Source organism: Mus caroli, chromosome 17, assembly GCF_900094665.2.
Source record: "Mus caroli chromosome 17, CAROLI_EIJ_v1.1, whole genome shotgun sequence".
Taxonomy (NCBI): Eukaryota; Metazoa; Chordata; class Mammalia; order Rodentia; family Muridae; genus Mus; species Mus caroli.
The window spans coordinates 24,981,481-25,003,844 of record NC_034586.1 but is presented as its reverse complement, the minus strand read 5'-3'; the positions used below and the strand labels follow the sequence as shown (position 1 = coordinate 25,003,844).

The 22,364-nt window shown below is 50.7% G+C and overlaps 1 protein-coding gene across 1 annotated transcript in view; it reads right to left on the bottom strand.

The window, feature by feature from the left end:
* Rab44 (RAB44, member RAS oncogene family) overlaps window positions 1-22,364 on the bottom strand; it is a 34,658-nt gene that overhangs the window by 1,453 nt on the left and 10,841 nt on the right. The window contains exons 3-13 of the mRNA XM_021150013.2: window positions 15,308-15,416; window positions 13,053-13,227; window positions 11,594-11,740; window positions 11,008-11,098; window positions 10,554-10,649; window positions 9,214-9,407; window positions 6,888-8,323; window positions 2,913-2,994; window positions 2,098-2,212; window positions 1,415-1,516; window positions 87-163 (exon numbers count right to left, since the gene is read on the bottom strand). Of these exons, the coding sequence (XP_021005672.1) occupies window positions 87-163; window positions 1,415-1,516; window positions 2,098-2,212; window positions 2,913-2,994; window positions 6,888-8,323; window positions 9,214-9,407; window positions 10,554-10,649; window positions 11,008-11,098; window positions 11,594-11,740; window positions 13,053-13,227; window positions 15,308-15,416 (2,624 nt within the window). The remainder of the gene's footprint in view (window positions 1-86; window positions 164-1,414; window positions 1,517-2,097; window positions 2,213-2,912; window positions 2,995-6,887; window positions 8,324-9,213; window positions 9,408-10,553; window positions 10,650-11,007; window positions 11,099-11,593; window positions 11,741-13,052; window positions 13,228-15,307; window positions 15,417-22,364) is intronic.

Sequence of the window (22,364 nt, the reverse complement as noted above, 5' to 3'; positions counted from 1 at the left end):
GGGTCTGTAACCAGGGTCTTCCTTCACCACTTCCTGGAGAGGGGCAGGGCCGCTCCCGAGGACTCTGGGTATAGGAACGCACTCACCGAGCCAGGTTCATCATGGGCTCCAGGATATTGTGACCCAGGGCAGCGCTGCACTCACCGAAGGACACCCCCAGCTCCTGCAGGTACACAGAGTGCCTGAGAGGCCAGGTCCAGCCCTGCCAGCCCTCGTCTGCCACCCTCATTCCCTGGCTGGGGCTCGGCCCACCACCCACCCCACATGCGCAGGACACAGCTGGAGATGTCCCCCAGACTTGGAGGAGAAGACAGACAGACTGCTCAGTTTGGAGAAACATACAAGACCTCTTCTTAACGCGCAGGGTTTGTTTGTATGTTTTTCTAAAATACTTACGGGCCTCACCTCCCTTCCTACAGTCACGTGATTTTGCTGACTTGACACTAGGGAGCAGGTTAAGGAAGCATACAGGTTCCTGGTTCTAACCGGCATCTCACCACGAGCATTTTCAATAAAAACCCCTCACTCCTCTGCTCCAGTGGGAGCCACATAGAGACACTCAGGCTTCTCTTCCTGACCCCACAAGACACCCGTCCCCCCAGCACAGGGATCCTTCATGGTAATCGCTGGCCTCTCACACAAACCTCCGAGGTGTAACTGTGGAGCTCCGCTGATGTCCCTTATAAATAATACTGTAAGGAATGAATAGTCTCCTGCCCTCGCCTGAGTGGATGTCCGAGGGGAAGTGAACTGTGCATTTTCTAGGAACCCTTAATCCTCAGCCCTAGTAGCAAGATTAATTCTCAGAGAAGGAACTCTCAAAGGGACAGACTACTGTTCCAGAACGGATAATCGGCCATCCTGGGGCCACAATGGTGAGTCACAATCGTGAGAAATGAATCAACAACGAAGTTTAGCTAGAATCCTAAGGACTGTGTCAGGGGCGGGGCTAAGGACCGTGTCAGGGGCGGGGCCGGGAAAAAAAATATATCTCCCTGGCTTTTCTAGAATGTGGTTAAATCTCACTTATAAATAATAGTACCCCTGTCTGGCAGCAAAGCTTTTGATGTTGCCTTCCCAAGGAAAAACATTTGAGTCTTAAAATAGAATAAACAAGAAGGGAGTATGTTAATTAGAGACCAGAGATAAAATTAAGACTTGATTGGGGATTACAGTGATGCTTTTAAAATTGTTTTCACTCGGAGAGGTTTTTCACGTGGGCTGGGGGTGCATGGGAAACTGCTAATTCCACACAGCACTCAAGATGGGTTTGAGGGCACAGCCTGAGTTTGAGACAGACATCCTCAGTGGCCGAGTGATGAAGCACAACCATATCTGTGACAGCCAGGCCTCTGCCACAGGCAGGCACGGGATGTGAGGGAAACCTGGTTTCTGCGATGTCCCCAGTACTCACCTGGGCGAGCCTTCTGCCAGCTTCAGTGGGTACCTGCCTCTCCTCCTCACAGTCCATCTTGTTTCCCAGCAGGACCATGGCCACCCCCTCTACACCTGCATCCTGCACACAGGATATGTGCTGTCAGCTGGATGCCAGCCAGCCCCAAGGTAGAAGCTTCTAGAAGTTTCTAGACTCCATCCTCTCACCGGGACTCTCTCTTTTTTCCTTTCTGCTTACAAAATACTTCTACTTTCATGGCTAACCTTGTAGAGACCTCCCCCCCCCCAAGCCTTTCTGGATTGTTCTGCCCACCCTCTGGAAGAGCAGCGAGGGCTCTCAGTGGCTGAGTTGTCTCTCTAGCCCCATAATTGCTGAATCCACAATTCAGCACAACCCCCTACAGAATCCAGGCACAAAAAGATTAGGTACGTGGGGGATGGAGCTATACGCCGATAATGGGAATCCCACCGAGGAGTCAACCCAAGCTGCTGGTGGGAGCTGTGCGGTGTGTTTGTGGTTTCTCTATGCTACAGGGCTCGCAGTCCATCCGCCCACACATGCCTCAGCCCACCGGTGGTGTCATTCCTATGACTACTGTGGCATTTGTAACCCTGGTGAAAGGAGGAATGTGGATAGGTGGATTCCAAGCTTCCTCTGGGTTCCAAAACCTGAGGCCAGCCTGCAGTCCCGAACAGACCCACCTGCAGACAGTCGAGCCAGTAACGCACGTGGGTGAAGCTCTCCTGGGAGGTGACGTCATACATGAGCACCACCCCCTCTGCCTTGCGAAGCAGCTGTCGTGTGAGGCTGTGGTACCTGCCCGAAGGGTCTGCATGAGACCACGGCATCCAGAGCCCAAGGACTCGCACCCTCCTACACACACATACTGTCATATCCTAGGGGTGGACTTTGATGTATTTAGGGGTCACTTAGGGCATCTCCCATGTTTTATGATGTCTGTAATGAAACCGTGAGCTTCATGGATGAGATTATCCCTAGAACAAGTTTCCAGAAATGGAATTTCAGGGCCAAACTTCTGTGCCTCTTAAGTTTCTATTACTGTGGTCCATGTGTTACATAAAAGACCCACAGTCAGCCGGGTGTGGTGGTGTATGCCTTTAATCCCAGCACTCGAGAGGCAGAGACAGGCGGATTTCTGAGTTCGAGGCCAGCCTGGTCTACAAAGTGAGTTCCAGGACAGCCAAGGCTATACAGAGAAATCCTGTCTCGAAAAAAAAAAAAAAAAAAAAAAAAAAAAAAAAAAAAAAAGACCCACAGTCTAGGAGGTCGGTCAGGGGAAAATCACTCAGCGCCCCACCCCCACCCCCACCCCCATCCCCAGAGCTGTGCAGAGTAGGGAGCACCTGAGCTCACAGCCCCTCCTTCCTGATTCCTTGAGTGTTATTGCTTCAGTGGGGACACCCCGTCTCTCACCCAGTTTGTGGGCTACTCTCTTTCCTTCCACACTCTGAGCTCAGCCCAGGTCCCTGACCATTGGCGGGGACGGTCTGAATACCTCTCTTGTCCAGCTGTGTCCCACAGCTGCAGGGCGAAGGTTTTGTTGTCTACCAGCAGGTTTTTGACACGAAAATCCACCCCTAGGACACACAGAAGAGACAACCCAGGACAACTAACTCCAGATGCCCCAGGTGTGTGCCCACTCCCAACCCCAACCATAGAAGGATGGGAGTCACGGTGCTGGGCTCCTCTCTGCTCTCCAAAGAACCCCACAATCAAGCCTTCCACCAAGCAGCCTTCCCAAGGTGCAGAAAGGACCACGGGGTCATGCTGTGTGCCCTGGGCCTCTAGGGCTCTGGGACCAATCAACTTGCCCCCCTTGAGCTTTCTTTCTCATCAGCAAGGTGATAGTTAAAAGACCCACAGTGAAACTGTGCCTAAATGCTCTGCAGTTTCTGCTGGGCACAACCAAGGTGGCTACATTTATCATCCTATTTATAGCTGCTACAGAAGACCTGAGTTCAGGCCTGAGCACACATATTTCATAGCTCACCAGGACCTGCAGCTCCAGTTCTGGGCTATGAACACCTTCTCTAGCCTCCACGGGCACCTACACTCAGATGGGCATACCCAGGTACAAACACAGAGACACTCCGCAAATAAGAAATCTTTAAAAGAGAGAGAAAATAATGAATGGGAGGGGGTGCTCTGTCCTTGTTTGCACCCCCTTCCCTGAAGGGCCCATGGCAGCCTGGCAGCTCCTGACATCCACAATGTGGGGGACAGATTTCAATGATGACCCCTGTAAGTACAGGCTGCTATCCCTGGTGGTTCATACAGGCCCCTAGTCTCCAAGGAGACTGGCCTGCCCAGCAACAAGGAGCCTCCTGAGTAGAAAGTGGTTTTCTTTACAGCCCCTTTCTGAGGTTCTCAGGAGCCCAGGACGACAGGATCTTGAGACTGTCACTTTCAGCTGGGCCACCCACTAACGGCTCTCGGCCATTCCTGCAACTGCTATTCCCCTCCCCACTTAATTTCCGCCCCCTCATCTACCCTCAAGAGACTCCAGTGTGCCCCAAAACTGTTCAGCAAAGCCACAGAAACCGTCAGATATGCAACATTTGGTCTACTGGTTCAAGGGGGTGGCCCACACACATCCGCAATAGTCAAGGGCAGAACAGGGCACAGAGAGGTCAGACTTTCCCCTGTGGGGTCTAACCTTTGAGGTGGGGCGGGTGGTGAGCAAGGGCCAGAAACCTCACTAGGATTCAGTTCTGTGCCACCAGGGGGGGACCACATTGAGAATCACACATGAAGAAGTCAGAACACCTGGTATCTGTGTCCCCAATCAATGGCCTCGAATGAACTCAGCAAGCATTCTGACTTTCTGAGAGGGGATGGGATGGGGGGCGGGACACCTGGCTGGCCACAGGTGCAGGCTTGCTCTGCCTGAGTCTATGCTATGGAATTGTGTGGAACTGACACACACAGAGAGCATCAGAGGGCTGGAGAGATAGCTCAGGACTTCAGCACTTGCCATGCAAGCCTGAAGACGGGGGTTCAGATAACCAGAAGCCAGCATAATTGCTGGGTGGGCGTGGCAGCCTCCGAAGGAAGAGACATTGGTAAGCCCTGGATTTGCTGAGAGACTCTGTCTTTGTGAATAAGGCAGAAGAGGCCCGGAGGACCTTTCCCAAAGCCATGTGCCTCCACACACACCTGAGTGCACTCACGCAAACATGCTAGAACCCAGCCTCAGGGTGGAAGGTACAAAGACAGGCCAATCTCTGTGCATGAGTCTCTGTGCATGCGTCTTTGGGTATGCGTCTTTCTTACCCCGTCCCTGTGAGCACCGGAGCTAAAATCTATGTTAAACTCTCAATAATATGCCTCCTCCTGAAAGCCATTCCCCTGACTCTGTCCCCACAGAGGCTGACAGATCTTTCTGCCACATGATAAGAAGAAGGTGTGTGGGTAGTTTTGATTACAAACTTGATACCATTTAGAATCATACGGCAATGGAGTCTCCATGAGGAATTGTCTAGAATAGGTTGGCCTGTGGACATGTTGCGTGAGACACCATGACTAAGGCAACTCTTCTAAGGACATTTATCTGGGGCTGGCTTACAGGTTCAGAAGTTCAGTCCATTATCATCAGGGCAGTAGCATGGCGGCATCCAGGCAGGCATGGTGCAGAAGAAGCTAAGAGTTTTACATCTTCATCTGAAGGCTGCTAGTGGAAGACTGGCTTCCAGGCAGCTAGGATGAGGGTCTTATAGCCCATACCCACAGTGACACGCCTACTCCAACAAGACCACACCCTCTACAACAGGGCCACACCTCCTAATAGTGCCACTCCCTAAGCCAAGCATATGCAAACCATAACACAAGGGCAGAGAAACCCTAAAGCATGTCCCAGTCCCCTCTAATAATGGGGGAGTATTAAGCCATCTGCTTGGCACTGACTCTTAACTAACCTGGAACTTGGAACTGACATAGAGGCACACACCACACCACCTTTGACCCCCTTCTGGGAACCACTAAACTATCATGGTCAAATATTGACTTATCATACAAAAATGATGGCTAATATGGATTGAGTGTACGACGCATGCCAGGTGACATGCATGAACCTGCAACCCCTGCAGGAAGCAGGGGCTACTCCCCTCTCTGCTGTCAGAAGAAGATGTGAGAACCAGAGAGAGCTGGACCTGAACTGTCCACCTGCAAAGGCCCATGGACGTATGGCTTGGTGCCATCAGGAAGTAGCAGAGCTAAAGGGATAAGGCGTGTGGCTAGAGAGATGGTTCAGCAGCTAAGAGCGTTGCTGCTCTTCCAGAGGATGCAGGCTCAGCTCCCAACACCCACAACCGTCTGTAACATCCTCCTGTGGCCTCTCAGGGCATCAGGAACACCCACACACATCAAAAATTAATGATAATGATAATAATAAAGAGGTTAGGGCATTCAGAAGGCAAAGGCAAGCAGATCTCTGAGTTCAAGGCCAAGCTGGTCTACATATAGAGGTCTAGGACTATAGAGAGAGACCCTGTGTCAAAACAACAACAACAACAACAACAACGAACCAAACCCATGAGGCTTGGCTGGCATTAAAGTCTTTGGTCATTAGGTACGTGCCTTCAAAGTGCACTGTGGGATCCTGGCTTCAGCTTCTTCCTTCTCTATCCCCGCACCCAACTCCACCCCATCTTGATAAGGTCTCATGTAGCCCAGGCTGACCTCAAGTTTGGTAAGTAGCCAAAGATGACTTTGAACTTGTGACCCTCCATCTCTGCCTCCTATGTGCTAAGACAGCAATATAATGCAGTGCCCAGAACTTTATGCTGGAAAAGCCAGTGTTTTGCCTCTGAGGCTCCTTTCTCTCTTGCTTCCCTGTAGCATAGTTTGGCTCCAGTATGTGTTTCCCACTATAATACACTGCTTTGCCACAGCCCAAAGGCAACAGGATCAACTATGAACCAAGACCTCCCAACTCTTGAGCCAGCCAGAGTTAAACCTTCCGTCTTTATAAGCCAATTGCCTCCGGGAGTTGTGAGACAAAGTAGACAGAGTTCATAGCCCCAGTAAGTGGTAGTGCTAGGATTTGAACCCACGCCCCTAGGGTCCTAACTTGCCATACTCGGAATATATTCTATGTAAAATACCCTGCTTGTGATCTCCTGCCAGGGCAGGCAGGCAGACCTGGGGCATGTCGTGAGCATGTCCAGCTAGGCTCCGTAGGGAATGGCCTACTGTGTGGGCGGAGACTAGCCTGTTCACACTCTACTACCACCAGGACCTAAATTGCATGGTGCTTTGCACCTGTGGTGCATTATAAGCTAACCAGATCAATGCAGGGAAAGCAAATTGCCTGTAATTAGAGGCGATTAGCGAAATGCTAAGATTATGCCCATATAAAATAATGCCTCATGAAGGCCTGTGGCCAAGGCAGAGCCTGCCACTTCTCCTGGGATGGCTTGCTGGTCCCGGCTCAGCCTCTTCTCTCCATTGCTACCTCCCCACAGGGCCTTACCTACAGTGGCCGTCAGCCCAGTAGCAAAAGCGTCATGATGTAGCAGGTGTAGGAATGATGTCTTGCCCACATTGGAGTCCCCCAAGAAGATGACATGGTAGAGGTAGTCAGGGTCAGTCTGAGGCTTGCCAGCAGTGAGGTCCCCAGGGGAAGAACTCGGTTCAGCCTCCTGTAAGTCTGTTCTTGGGTCCTCCGGCCTGCTTTCTGCCTCTGGCTCTGTGGGCTGAGGGGCACCTGACTTGCTCTCCACCTGAACAGGCATGGACATGGGCCCAGGCTGGGCTTCTGACTCAGCCAGGGTAAGGAGAGTGTGTGTGGCCTCTGGGGTTCCCACTGCAAGCCCAGCCCCAGCCCCCAAGATGGGAGAGCCCCTCGGAGGAGACATCTGGCCAGGAGCAGGGACTTCCATCTCAGCAGGAGGCTGTGATGTGTTAGGCATGGGGTCATCTTGCTGGGGTGATTCAGTGCTTCTAGTTTCCAGGCTATGAGCCTCCCTGGCTTCTGATCCGGGGTCCTGCTGACCTCTTTCTCCTAAGTTTCCTTCCTCGGGCCTGAGCTGCTCCTCGAGACTCTGGGGGAGGTGGGTAGGCAGGCTATCCAGACTAAGGACTTGGCCAGGGGCTTCTTGGAATCCCCTAGCATGGCTCTCCTGCCTAGCCAGATGTGCTGCATCCTGCACTGGTCTCTCTGGGCCTACTTGGTCCACAGCCTCCAGGCTCAGAGAAGGCTCTGTGGCTCCCTCAGGGAGAGCTGTGGCTCCCTGAGACCCTAACCCCAGCTTCAGGTCATCTGCCATGACCTCTCTTTCTAAGGACAGTTTGGCTGGATCGGGTCCAGACCAAAGGCTCTTGTCACCCAGATCTGGAGTCTGGGTCTGTTTTCTGGGCTCGGCTGGGGACTGAGGAGAAGAAGAGAGCCCTTGAGGAGGGGGCTCAGCCTCAAAAGCAAGCTGATCTCTGAAAGCTGCTTCAACAGTCCCAGACTCCCCCGTCAGGGCTCCTGGCAGACTCCAGAGGAAAGGGCCCTTGGGTCTGGCATCTGAGTCAGGGGAGTCCACAGGCTGCTTAGAACTGACACCCTGCTCATCCTGTCCCTTGGGGTCCTCCACCCCTTTTCCATCTTTGGCACCACCAGGAGGCACCTCGGGGGAGCCTCTTGGACCCAGGTCTGGATCTGAGGCTGGAGCCTGAGAAAACTGCAGAGCAGACATCTTGGAAATGGAGATCTGTCTAACAATGCGGGGAGTCTGGGGGGCAGAGGTGCTACTCGGGCTTGGGGGTGGGCTCCAGCAAAGCTGCAGGGTTCTGTAGGAGTGGTCTTCAATGCTGCTGAGGAACTGGTCCCAGTTGTCATTATTCCCAAACAGCTCAGGCAGTGGGGCCTCCTCTGTGGGGACAGCCTGAGGGTCTGGAGCCTCCTTATTTGCCCTGGGGACACTGGGGAGGAAAGGAAAAGTAGAGGTTGGGGGAGTACAGGTTAGTGGTACCCCCAAATCCTGGTCACATAACTCCTCCTGTGGCTAGCTTTCCTCTAAGGGTAGCTGAAAGCACCCCCATCCCACTCTGTACCTCAAAATCCACATGAAGCCTCGCCTCCTCCAGGAAGCCTGCCCTGACCAGGCAAGCCTTCTTGCCTCTGAGCTGTTTCAAACAGAGCAAGTACCTGACTCGTTGGGAGCTGTGTGTGTGCGTGTCTGTGTGTGTATGTGGCTGTACATGTCTGTGTCTGTATGTATGCCTGTATGTGTGAGATATGTGTGTATATGTATCTGTGTGTGTCTGTATGCATGTGTATATATGTGTCTCTGTGTGTGCCTATTTGTCTATGTGTGTGTGTGTTTCTGTGTCTGTATATATGTCTTTGTGTGTGTGTAATATTATGAGTGCATTTGTGTATATGTGTCTGTGTCTGTCTGTATGTGTGTATATATGTATGTATATGTGTCTGTATGTATCTATCTGTTTATGTGTGTGTATGTTTATATGTATGTCTGTGCATGAGAGACATTATGTGTGTGCATGTATCTGTGCATCTGTGTATGTTTGTCTGTATGTATGTATATATACGTATATGTGTCTATATGTCTGTGTCTATCTGTATGTTTGTGTGTATGCGTTTATATGTGTGTATCTGTGTGTGTCTCTATGTGTATCTGTGTCTGTCTGTGTGTATGTATGTGTCTGTCTGTGCCTGCATTTGTGTGTGTGTGTGTGTGTGTGTGTGTGTGTGTGTGAACAGAGACCTAACCGGCTATGTGGAGAGCAGCCTTTCCTGGCTCCGAGGAGTCACTGCTCTCTACCCTTGTCCAGAGAGGGTGGTTACTTGCCTTGGCTCTTCCTCTATCTGCCAGGACACTTTGCCCCTAGTCCTGGCAGTATCCAAGTGTCCTCTTGTCACCTGCAGCTGTCCCCGCACCTCTTCTAGCTGCCCAGCCAGGTCCCGCTCAGCCTCCCGGAGCTGCAGGTTCTCCCGGTTGGCCTCTTGCTGTGTGCTGCTGAGGTGAAGGAGCTGAGCCTCTAGCTGTGGAGGGCAGAAGAAAGGAGGAGAGGGTTGGCCAAAACCCTCCAAGACTTTGGCGAGACAAGGATGCCCTGTCCCCTTGGCCCCCATGGCCCAGGTCCTGGAGACCCAGCTTAAACAGTCCAATTGGATGGGTGGTCATCTTTCAAGCATCTAATTAGCTGCCTTATCCCCCACACAGTGAGACCTGTGATATCGGGGACAGATATCACTAACAGAGGACAACAGATCCTCAGCCATGCCCACCTGGGACCAAGCTCTGCAGCAGCTAGACTGCAGGGGCTTCTCACCCAAAGGTAATTCAGAAGGTTCCAACAGCAAGAGCCCACAGAGCAGAGAGCACAGCCTCTATAGTAGCCCTCGAGTCCTCAGCCAACCCACCACCCAGCAGGCTCTGATGTGTTAAGAACCTGCCAGGGGGTTGGGGATGGGCTGGAGAGATGGCTCAGTGGTTAAGAGCACTGACTGCTCTTCCAGAGATCCTGAGTTCAATTCCCAGCAACCACATGGTGGCTCACAACCATCTGTAATGGGATCTAATGCCATCTTCTGGTGTGTCTGAAGACATCGACAGTGTACTTACATATATAAAATAAATCTTAAAAAAATAAAAAAGACAAACAAACAAACATAAAGAACCTGCCAAGGTTTCTCAGATGATAATGGAGCCCATTGTCCAGAACTTTCCTTTCTTTCTCCCTATCATGCCCCCTCTGGGTCTCAGATGGCCTAGGCTAGCCTTGAACTCCTGACTCTTCTACCTCCACCTCTGAGAGCAGGGGTTACAGCGCATGCCACATACCCAGCCTGTCCAAACCTTTGCCTTTTCCAGATGTCTCCATATAAACCTCACTTGACCCAGGAGGCCTGGGAAATGACACGGAGGTAGACACCTTCTTTTCGTGGACACTGAAAACCTGAGGGTATGGTAAACTCTCCACTCATTTCCCTGGGTCTGTCTGGCTCTTTGTGGGGACCTCATCTGACCCATGGCAGTGTTCCCAGGACACTGGGAAGGGAGCCCTGATGTGTCAGTCAGCAGCCTAGGGAGTTCTTGGCTGCCTGTGGCTTCAGGAGACCTGTCCAGCTGGGAACAGTGAAAAAGGTTCTGGAGTCTGGGCTCTCAGAAGGCCTGTCTGTACTCACCTCTCTCTGGCCTTCTGCTAGCCGCTGAACCTCTTGCTCCTTGGCCTCCAGGGCCTCCTGCATGTGAGCACTGAGAGCCATGCCCCGGGAGTTGCTCTGCAGAGAAAACTGGTCAGCCCTGCCCCGCAGACTCCAGAGCCAGCTTAGCTGAGCGGGTCCAACCTATCTTACCTCCACCCTGGCCTGGGGTTTCAGTGACTGGAAGGTACCCACAAAGAGGACTTTGGGGATTCCCCACTTGGGCCTATATTCTCACAAGGACACTGAAGCCAAGACACGGGAGTCAGTCCTGGGGAACACTGGTACCTTGCAGAGAACACATGCCTGCCTGGCAGGCCCACCCCATCTCTCTGGGGAGTGTAAGCTGCAGGGCAGGTGGCTCCCAGCACCCTCTGCTGCCTTCCTACAGCTCAGCTACTGCTTAGCCTAGAGAGACATTCATCCATGGCTTCACCTGGGCCTGCAGCTGCTGCTTCTCCCTGAGGATCTGCTCCTCTGTCTCCTCGTAGAGCTGTCTCACCTTGTGGAGATGGTCAGAGTCTCGCCTACAGGGGCAAGAGGTGGGCACCAGAAAGCCACTGGGGACCTCTGGAACTTGATGCCTGGAGCCTTCCTGCCTCGCTTGCCCTCAGCAATCTCAGACCCCTGTCCTGTCACCTTGGGTCTACAACACTGATCATACCTCTAATGGTAGCCTCCTCCCCACCCCCCACCCCCACCCCCACCCCCACCCCTGTCAATGGTGCCCATTGCCCCAAGCCTCAGTCACCATCTTAGACTCCATGACTCAGGCTCTGGTGACAGGGTTGTAACCGTGATGGTTAGAGGGTCACAAAACAGACCCCTAGAGTTTGTTCCTCCTCAAACTTGGCTGTTTCCCAGTTTCCAGTCACTCCAGAAGGGAGTCTCCAGGTCCCCCTCAGAGGCAATGCTCAAACTGGTTGATCTTTCCAGGTAGTATTGAGCAAGGGGACCCTCCAAGCCCCCTTTGTACAGGGTTCCACAGCATTCAGGAAACACCTGCTATGTCCCCTCCTCACTTTCTCAGGGTCCACGCCAGTGCCTCCCTGTCGGCCTGAGCCTCCTGCAAGCGGCTGTTCATCTTGGCCAGGAAGCCCTCCAAGTTGCCTGCCAACTGGGGCTCCTCCTGCCGCAACTCTCTCCACAGCTTCCAGATCTCAGCTTGCCTGGAGTAGGGGAAAGCTCTGGAGATTAGATACAAGAGGGCTAGGAAGGGAGAGAGCTCCTGTATGCAGCCCAGGCTAGCTTCACACTTGCTGCGTAGCAAAGGATAGCCTTGAGCTCCTGATTCTTCTGCCCCCAAAGGCTGGGATTACTATGTCCCGTTTTATGGTGGTGCTGGGAATGGGTCCCACAGACAGATTCATGTATGCTGCCATTCCACAAACAAAACCATATCCCTAACCATAGTCCTCAGTTTTAATGGCAACACACCCAGAGACTTGGGGACCTGAATCACAAAATTCTACTAACGATACTTCAAAGCTTAGCTCAAGTGCCACTGCTTCCTGGGACATTTCTATATGTGAGCTGGCCCTTCTTGACCCCACCCCCAGTACCACATGTTTCCCTGTGAGTCAGTGGCTAATGGGGGCGTGGGGGGAGGGGGAGATTTGGGAGTCTGACAGCTAGCTCAAGGCTTCCATCCGCCTCCGCTCTTCTCCCATTCTGGAGTTGTGTGGTTTCTAGCAAGCCTTTACCCTCCCGGGGCTCACTGGGAAAATGCGAAGACCAATATTTACGAAGCAAGACTGTTCAGGGGGAAGGAGAGAAACACTGAGAGTAAGTGCCAGCCCGGGGCCCTGCCCACGGTTGGCACCCGGTACATACTACTTTCACATGGACTTAATTAAGTCATGAAGACAGAGGCCCAGAGGGTGAGGGAGCAGGGCCAAGCTGCCAAGTGGGTAAATGGCTCCCTGCCCCACCTGTTCTGCCAGCCTACGCCCCAGGTCCCACCCAGCCTGGCCCACAGCAACCCCACCCTCTGAACCAGATGGGAGCAATCTCATCTTTTGGAGGCCTGTGGGGGGAGGGGCAAGCTGGAGAGCATGGATGAGGGCAAGTCCCTGGCTGGCTCTAGCAGGCCTCTCGGGAAGGGTCCCCTTTTCTTGACACACGAAACTCTCATACACTCAGAGCCGGATCCCAAGACATGCCGCAGGAATTGACCTTCTTCTATCTCAAAACCATCCAGCCCAGGGCACCACCATGTCTGAAGTTACACTACTGAGGGACCCTTCGGGAGTCTCCAGGTCCCCCTCAGAGACAATGCTCCAACTGGTTGATCTTTCTAGGGAGAGTGGAGCAAGGGGACCCTCCAGACAATCTTTGTACAGGGCTTCTATCAGTCTGCTGCTTTAAAGGGCACATTGTAGCCAGGAACAGAGGTCAAAGGTCACACACTATTAAGTGGCCAAGCTGGGGTCTGTCTGCACCCAGTCCTACCCTAATCCCTCACCCCCACCAGAGACTTACTCAGAAAGGGAGTGGCCAGTCTCCATCTGCCCTACAAGGGCCAGGAAGGCCTCTTTCTCCTCAGCATCAGCCTCCTCGGGGACAGGGAAGGTGGAAGTCACAGATTCTCGTTGAGAGGGCAATGACCGCTTTGTGCGGAGTCTATGGGTACCAGGGCTGGAGCCAAAGACATTTTCTGGGGGGATAGAAGGTAACAGAGGGAAGGCTTTGACTTCCCCACATTTGAACAAGGACACATTCCTCTATGCCTCAGCTGAGCCTTGGGAGTCTTGTAAGTTGGGAGCACCTGTTTCTCACATTGCCTGAGGCCCAGAGATGCCTAGAGACGTTCTGCAAGCTCCAGGGTAGCGGGGTTCACCCACTCAGGAAGTAAGCATTCACTGTCCAGTGATGACAGAAGTCACTCAAATCCCAGGCCCAGGAGAGCTGACATTCTAGCTCAACAGTTGAGAAGAATATGTCTCTCCCACTGTGTGTGTGTGTGTGTGTGTGTGTGTGTGTGTGGTGCTTGCACACGCACCATAGTATGCATATAGAGATTGGTTCATGACTTTCACCTAGTGGGTTCTGAGGATTGAACTCAGGTCATCATGCTGGACAGCAATCACCCTTACCCACTAAGCCATCTCACAGGCCCTTTTTCATCATCATCATCATCTTTTTTTTTTTTCCATAAAGCTAATTTGTTAAATGACCTCGAGAAATAAACTAGAACCCAGGAAGCAGAGGTAGGAAGATTTCTGTGAGTTCAAGGCTACCGTAGTCTACACAGGGAGTTCCAGGGCAGCCAATGCTACACAATGAACCCCTATTTAGAAAGAAAGAAAGAAAGAAAGAAAGAGAGAGAGAGAGAGAGAGAGAAAGAAAGAAAGAAAAAAGAAAGAAAGAAAGAAAGAAAGAAAGAAAGAAAGAAAGAAAGAAAGAAAGAAAGAAAGAACAATAATAAAATAAAATAAATGAGCCAGTGGTTTCCACTGAGACAGGGTGGGGACTGTGTTAGAAGGGGAACCTCATCTAAGTTCAATTCCCAACTACATGGTGGCTCAAAACCATCTGTAATAAGATCTGATGTCCTCTTCTGGGGTGTCTGAAGACAGTGACAGTGTACTTATATACATAAAATAAATAAATCTAAGAAGAAGAAGAAGAAGAAGAAGAAGAAGAAGAAGAAGAAGAAGAAGAAGAAGAAGAGGAAGAGGAAGANAGAAGAAGAAGAAGAAGAAGAGGAAGAGGAAGAGGAAGAGGAAGAGGAAGAGGAAGAGGAAGAGGAAGAGGAAGAGGAAGAGGAAGAGGAAGAGGAAGAAGAAGAGGAAGAGGAAGAAGAAGAAGAAGAAGAAGAAGAAGAAGAAGAAGAAGAAGAAGAAGAAGAAGAGGAAGAAGAAGGGAAATCTCAGAGTGCCCTAAGACGGTAACAGGAAAACTGAGGTGTGACTTGCAAGCAGGACACAGAGTGGGTTTCCAGAGGAGGCACTTTGGGCAGAGAACCCCATGTACAGCCCTGAGTGAGGAGCCAGGCTGATATGACAGAGGGGCAGATGGTCTTCAGTGAGCCTCAGACGCTGACAGAATCAGTGTAGTATGTGCTCTGTGTATCCTGGGAAGGGACAACTTGGCAAGTCCGTAGGGTGGGAGCAGGACTGGCTCTGAGTGAGGACTGCATAGCGCCACCCACCACCAATTCCAGGCTGGTCCCTCCACTCCACCCTCAGCTTCTCTATCACCCAAACCTGGAGCTACCCCAGCCTGTGAATACTGATACCTGGCCCCCCTCTGCTGTCTCCTACACCCTAAACCTTTGAGCCCCACGACCTTGAGGACCTCAAGTGGGCACGGGATTGTTCAAGGCTGAGCTGTGTGGTTGAGGCTCACACGGGAGTTATCCTGATGCCTGGGTCCCTTCTGAGGGGCAGGTCATGGGAGGTTTGTCCCCTAGATACCATTCCTACCTCCTGTACCTCCTCCTCTTCTCTATCCCCCAGATGCCACCCTTGGGGACCTGGAGCCTTGACTGAGACTAGAAAGGAGCTCCCTGGGGAGACTATAGCCCATGGTCCTTCATCAAAGCCAGGTGCTTTTAGTCTCCCCTCCCCCAACACATACACACACACACACACACACACACACATGCCGAGAATAGGAGGGAGGGGTTCAGGGGGAACAGCTGGTAGCTCTCAGATCTAGTGGGGATCACCTGGCCTGTCACACAGCCCAATAGTGTACAAGAAGTCCCCAGGACCCTTCCAGGACAGACATACTGAGTCCAGAGCTGAATTCTTCCAGCGACAGGCGGCCCCTACTCTCGACGTCCACCCAGTCAAATATCATCTGCGGCTCCTCGCCACCCAGGAAGCTGAAACTGGCCTCCTGAAAGGAAAGCATGAATGAGTTGGCTACTGTTCCCACAGGAAAGACTCTGGCCTGAGCAAGAAATAGGAGGCATCTGTCTTTAGCCACCCTGCTTTCTTTGTCTCGGGGTCAGTGTCGCTTGCTCAGGGCCTGCCCGATCTGGAGCGTGGTCTGCAGTTCCTCACATATTAGACATCCTTCAGCAGGGCTCTCAGTAGGCTCCAAGTCATCTCCCTATCGCTACCCCAAATTTGCACTTATGTGGTCCCCCTAGCCTTTAGTAGGATGGCTTTAAATGCCATCAGAATGGGAGTCTCTCTGTAATTTAGCCCTGGCTATGCTGAAACTCATGAGATAGACCAAGCTGTTCTTGAACTCATGGAGATCCATGTGCTTCTGCTTCCAGAGTGCTGGGATCAGATGTGTAGCATCATACCGGCTAGCCATCTGACACTTGTAAGATCATACTACACCACAGCGGACAGGAAATCCTTCCAGTGTGATCCAGGGACAACAACATGCAAGCTTTCCCAACTGTGGCTCTTGGGTTTCATAACTGAATGAGGGGGTATCAGAAAGACTGAGTTCTGGGCTGGTGAGATGGCTCAGTGGGTAAGAGCACCCGACTGCTCTTCCGAAGGTCCAGAGTTCAAATCCCAGCAACCACATGGTGGCTCACAACCATCCGTAACGAGATCTNGCGCCCTCTTCTGGAGTGTCTGAAGACAGCTACAGTGTACTTACATATAANAAANAAANAAANCTTAAAAAAAAAAAAAAAAAAAAGAAAGACCGAGTTCATTTGAAATCTCACATTCAGAATCCGAGATGTCTCTGGCAGAGCTTACTGTGCTGCACCGTGTAACGTCACCACAGCCACAGTTCTGGACACACAATGCATGCGGTCATGTCACTTGGTGGCAGTGAACACCTCCCAAAGTGCTCAGAGTAGAGGCCACATAAGAGTATGTCTCAAACTGATTATACAAAGTTTTACTTTTTTGCAGGAAATTTTCTGCAGGGCTCTGGACACAGAGGCTCCTGGATCTCTGTGCAGTTGAAGCCAGCCTGATCTGCATAATGAGTTCTGGGACAGCTTATGCTACACAGAGAGACACTGTCTCAACAACCACCAGCCGCCCCAAAAGAAAGAAAGGAGAAAGCTGTAATGATGTATTAACTAAAGACAGTCAGGATTTTCCTAGAAGCCTCTCCATTGAAGTATCAAATCAGTGCATCTGGACTGTTTTCTGCTAGAATGTTTCATCTTAAAAATTGCTACTGTGGCCGGATGTGGTGGCGCACGCCTTTAATCCCAGCACTCGGGAGTCAGAGGCAGGTGGATCTCTGAGTTTGAGCCCAGCCTGGTCTACAGAGTGAGCTCCAGGACAGCCAGGGCTACACAGAGAAACCCTGTCTCAAATAGATAGATAGATAGATAGATAGATAGATAGATAGATAGATAGATAGATAGATGCCGTCATGCACAGGACAGGTGGTTCAGTGGGTAAAAGTCTGGCTTGTTCTTTCAGAGGACCAGAATGTGGTTTCTAGCTGTAAGCTGCCTGTAACTGCAGCTCCAGGAGATCCAACTCTGTCTTCTGGCCTCTGCAGGCTCCAGCGCTCACTGGCTTGTGTCTGTGGAGGCCAGAGAACAACCTTGGGCATTATCCATCTTTTTTTGCTAGTCTCTGACTGTTCTTGAGTTCTCTAAGTAGTCCAGGCTGCCTGGCAAGCCCTGACAACCTGCATATCCCTGCCTCCCTGGGACTGGGACTACAAGTGTGTCTCTATAAATATTTGATGTGCATGCCTGCTTTATGGGCCTCCATCCCCAGATGTTGTAAAATGTTTCTCCAGTGAAAGGAGCCCTGTGGAGAAAGTGTAAGAAGCATGAGATAGACCACACTGCGCACAGCTAATGCACCTCACAGAACGGATTAAGGCAGAGTCACGTAACTCGCAGAGTCTATTCAGGAACGTCGGAGATCACTTCTGTCTGATGAGACAGACAACTCCAGGATTTATGGCCTGGTAGACTTTCACTAGCTGTAAAAAAAAAGAAGAAGAGAAAAAAAAAAAAAAAACCACTCCTAACTCTGCAATCTGGTTCTATAATCTGTCTTTGTTAAGTTGCCCAACTTTTTAAAGTGCTCTTTGAACCATTCATAACGCTAATTAACGTGTTAAATGAAAGCTCTGAGGGCTTGGGCTGTGGCTTCATGATAAAGCTCTCATCTAGCACGGAGAAGGAAAAGCATCCACTTTGACACGAGTCTGCTCTGTATTTGCCTATAGGTCATGATTTTACCCTGCCGAGCAATCATCCCCCATGATGCTCAGGCCCTGGGTACTCTCTCACACAGAGAGCCAAGTCTGAAGGCTGCTGTACCTCCGGCTTCTGAGCCCCAGGGCTTCTTGGCTCTGGAGGACCTAAGCAAGCGTGGCAGAGTTTAGGGGCTTTGTTGCTGTTCTGTTTGGTTTTTTAAAGATGGGATCTCTTGTAGCCTAGGCTGGCCTCAAAGTCACTATGTAGCCCAGGATGACCCTGAACTTCTAAGCCTCCTGCCTCTATCTTCCCAGTGCTGGCATTACAGTTGTGCTGTCAACTTGACAAACAAATTGAAAGAAGGATCCTCAATTGAGAAAATGCCTCCAGGACTAGAGAGATGACTCCACGGTTAAGAGCACTGACTGCTCTTCCAGAGGTCCTGAGTTCAATTCCCAGCAACCACATGGTGGCTCACAACTATCTGTAATGAGATCAGATGCCCTCTTCTGGTGTGTCTGAAAACAGCTACAGTGTACTTACATATAATAAATAAATAAATAAATAAATAAATAAATAAATAAATAAATCTTTGGGTCAGAGTGAGCAGGGCCGGAGCAAGGAGGAAAAAATGCCTCCATAAGATCAGGTTGCTGCCAGGCAGTGGTGGCACATGCCTTTAATCCCAGCACTTGGGAGGCAGAGGCAGGTGAATTTCTGAGTTTGAGGCCAGCCTGGTCTACAGAGTGAGTTCCAGGACAGCCAGGGATACACAGAGAAACCCTGTCTCAAAAAACTCAAAGAAAGAAAGAAAGAAAGAAAGAAAGAAAGAAAGAAAGAAAGAAAGAAAGAAAGAAAGATCAGGTTGCTGGCAAGGTGGTGGGGCATTTTCTTAATTAATGGGGAGGGTCATCCCTAGGTTGGTGGTCCTGGGTTCTGTAAGAAAGCAGGCTGAACAAGCCATGAGGAGCAAGCCGATAAGCAGCACCCCTCCATTCCCTCTGCGTCAGCTCCTGCCTCCAGGTTCCTGCTGTGTTTGAGTTCCTGTCCTGACTTCTTCAGTGATGAATGGCGATGTGGAAGTGTAACCCAGATAGACCCATTTTTCCCAGTTGCATTTGGACATGGTGTTACATCCTAGCAATATCGACCTTAGAACAGGCATGCCCCCCGCCCCCCACACTTTTATGTATGTTCTGGATTCAAACTCAGGTCACCAGGTTTGTGTAGCAAAGTCCTTTATAGCCTGAGCCCTCAGAGGCCAGAGGCATCAGACCCCTGGGGCTGCAGCAAGAGGAGGTTGCCAGCCACCCGACACGGGCAGGCGTTGGGAATCAAACTTGAGTCCTCTCAGTGAGTGATACACGCTTTTGTTTTCTTGTTTGTTTGTTTGTTTGTTTTTGAGACAAGGTTTCTCTGTGCAGTCTGGCACAGAGAAAAGGCTGCCCTCGAACTCAGAAATCTGCCTGCCTCTACCTCTCAAGTGCTGGAATTAAAGGTGCCACTACTGCCCGGCTTGTGATACACACTCTAGTGATAACTGCTGAGCTGTCCCCCCAGCCCTCTCCCATGTTCTTTCTAGTCTTTAAAAACAAAAACCAGAGGCACCTCCCTTAGGGAAGAGCTGAATGCTCTTACACCCATATTACTGTCCCCTGTGCTCCCCTTCTCTCTCTCTTTCTCTCTCTCTCTCTCTCTCTCTCTCTCTCTCTCTCTCTCTCTCTCTCTCTCCTGTCTCTCTCTTCTCTCGGGGGATTGCTGTGAATTCAAGCACTCTCAATTCACTCTCAGCTACACAGCAAGATACTATCTCAAAGGAAAAGAAATCAAAAGAAAGGCTGATGNCTTTAAAAACAAAAACCAGAGGCACCTCCCTTAGGGAAGAGCTGAATGCTCTTACACCCATATTACTGTCCCCTGTGCTCCCCTTCTCTCTCTCTCTCTCTCTCTCTCTCTCTCTCTCTCTCTCTCTCTCTCCCTCTCTCTCTCCTTTGGGAGGCTGAAGCAGGGGGATTGCTGTGAATTCAAGCACTCTCAATTCACTCTCAGCTACACAGCAAGATACTATCTCAAAGGAAAAGAAATCAAAAGAAAGGCTGATGAGACTATTCAAACAGTTATGGTACTTGACAGGCAAGCCTTGTATCCTGAGTTCTGTGCCCAGAACCAATGTAGAAGGAAAAGACCAAATCCTAAAAGTTGACCTCTGACAGCTTGACACGTGTGCATGTGTGTATCCTTACTCACACATATACATCTTATACACACAGTGACAATGATGATGATGATGATGATGATGATGATGATAGCAATAATAATAATTGTTAAGAAGTTAGGCTGCAGGGCTGGAGAGGTGGCTTGGTGATTAAGAGCACTGACTGCTCTTCCAGAGGTCCAGAGTTCAATTCCCAGCAACCACATGGTGGCTCACAATCATCTGTAATGGGATCTGATGCTCTCTTCTGGTGTGTCTGAAGATAGTGACATTGTATTCATAAATAAATCAAAAATAAGAAGTTAGGCTGTGGGTGCTATGCAGGAGATAGACACTTGCACAAACTTCTGGGTTCAACTCCCAGCACCCCATAATTTATGCTGCACGGTGATGCCTATAATCCCAGTATTCCAGAGTCAGAGGCAGGAGGATCAGAACTCCAGGGCAGCCTCAGCTACACAGTGAGTTAGAAGCTAGCCTGGGCTACATGAACCTGCAACGAAAGACAAAAGAAAGTACCATAGGTACAACCATCCAATCAAGAGATTCTGTCTTCCCCAGGCTATGAGGTCCCAGGAACCAGGACGTCGGTCAGAGCAGGAAGGGACCCTGGGGTGACGATAGGAGAACTCTAGGCTGTGGAGCTGCGCATGTGTAGTGGGGATATCACTGATCTCTACAGCAGGGTTGGGGGTGGGGTTGTTTTTGAGACAAGCTCTCACTTAGCCCAGGCTGGTCTTGAACTCTCCGTGTGACAAGCATTCTTCTAACTGAAGTCCCCAGACCCTCCCCTTTTTGGATACAGGATTTCTCTATGTCATTATTTCCCAGACTGACTATGTAGAGCATACTGGGTTTGAACCTGAGATCCCCCTGCCTCCGTTATCAGGTCTTTGTAATCCTAGATTAAGTTTCTCCCATTAAGACCTTGCCCTAAGCAGCCAGTCTGTCCAGGACTTCCCTGTTTTAGGGTACAAACTCCGCATTCCGGGTGTGCCTCCAGTCTTTGGGAGACTGAAGTGAAGCGATGTAGTCTCTCCTCCCCCAGCCTGAAACCTGCTTGCTCAGAGGTGGAGCTTCCCGCTCAATCTTTCTGCCACGCCCACTGCTGGAACCTGCCGCTTTGCTGTTTGGAGCCATACACGTGGTCACCCTGCTACTGGACCCTGAGATTATTTGGCGGGAATCGGGCCCCCTTCCCCTGCTTCATAACTGCGTGCGGAACAGTAAAATTGAGCTTTGATCAGAATGCCTGTCTTAGCTGCATTTCTTTCTCTCGCCGCCTAGCCCCTCTTCTCTTCCAGGTTTCCAAAATGCCTTTCCAGGCTAGAACCCAGGCTGTGATCTGCTGGCCGGACACAACAACGCAGCATTTGAATCTCATTGCCCTTCATAGGAGGTTCTGGAACCAGCACTTTTATGCTATCTCTTTACATTCTAGAACATTCCAGGTTTTTACTTTTGTTTTTGCTTTTGGTTTTGGTTCTTGTTTTTCTTTTTTCTTTTCTTTTTCTTTTTCTGTTTGTTTGTTTTTTCATTTTGCACACGTTCAAAGGACTCTGCCTTCCCATTTGACCAGGATAGAACTGGATAAAGCAATCATACAAACCAGCACCTAACTGGGGTGTCATTTTTATATAATGATCCTCATGTAATCAACTGTGACAAGCTGGCTTTCAGGGACAGGATTGGCACCAACACTGTGAACCCGTCTCAGGAGCTGGAGAAGGCCATTTCCAGGCAGAAAAACTGGTCACCTCCTAGAGAATGCCCACCTGCTGGAGCTGGGTTCGTAGACTGAGGTTGGATGAAGGTTGACAAGCTGTTCCAAAATTAGGGACACACCCAAGGTTCCATATCCCAGGTGCCCCTTCAGTCTGAGGAAAGCTGGCTGTCTAGTCCTTATCACGGTGGCTAGGTTGAGAATCACTCTGGGTACTTCTGTGAGGGACTTTCCAGTAGGGGTAGCCAGGAGGAGAGGCCCACCTGGAATGTGGGTGGTACTGTCCCTTGAGTGGGGAGGGTCCCAGGCTGAATGAAAAAGAGGAAGGGAGGAAGCTGCTGAATGCCAACGTTCATGTCTCTCCACTTCCTGACTGTGGACACGCTGTGTCCAGCTGCCTCATGCTCTTACCTCCAAGCCATCCCTCTATGAGGGACTGTGAGCCAAGAAAACCCTTTCTCCCTTAGGTAAAATCAGGTTTCCTTTCAGGTTCTCATTATTGTGGCAAAGAGAAAAGGAATGAAAACAGCTGGGCATCCAACAGAAGCATCCACCGCAATGGAGGCTTTAAAAACTCAACCCGGGGGCTGGTGAGATGGCTCAGCAGGTAAGTGCACCCGACTGCTCTTCCAAAGGTCCTTAGTTCAAATCCCAGCAACCACATGGTGGCTCACAACCATCCTGAACAAGATCTGACTCCCTCTTCTGGTGTGTCTGAAGACAGCTACAGTGTACTTACATGTAATAAATAAATAAATC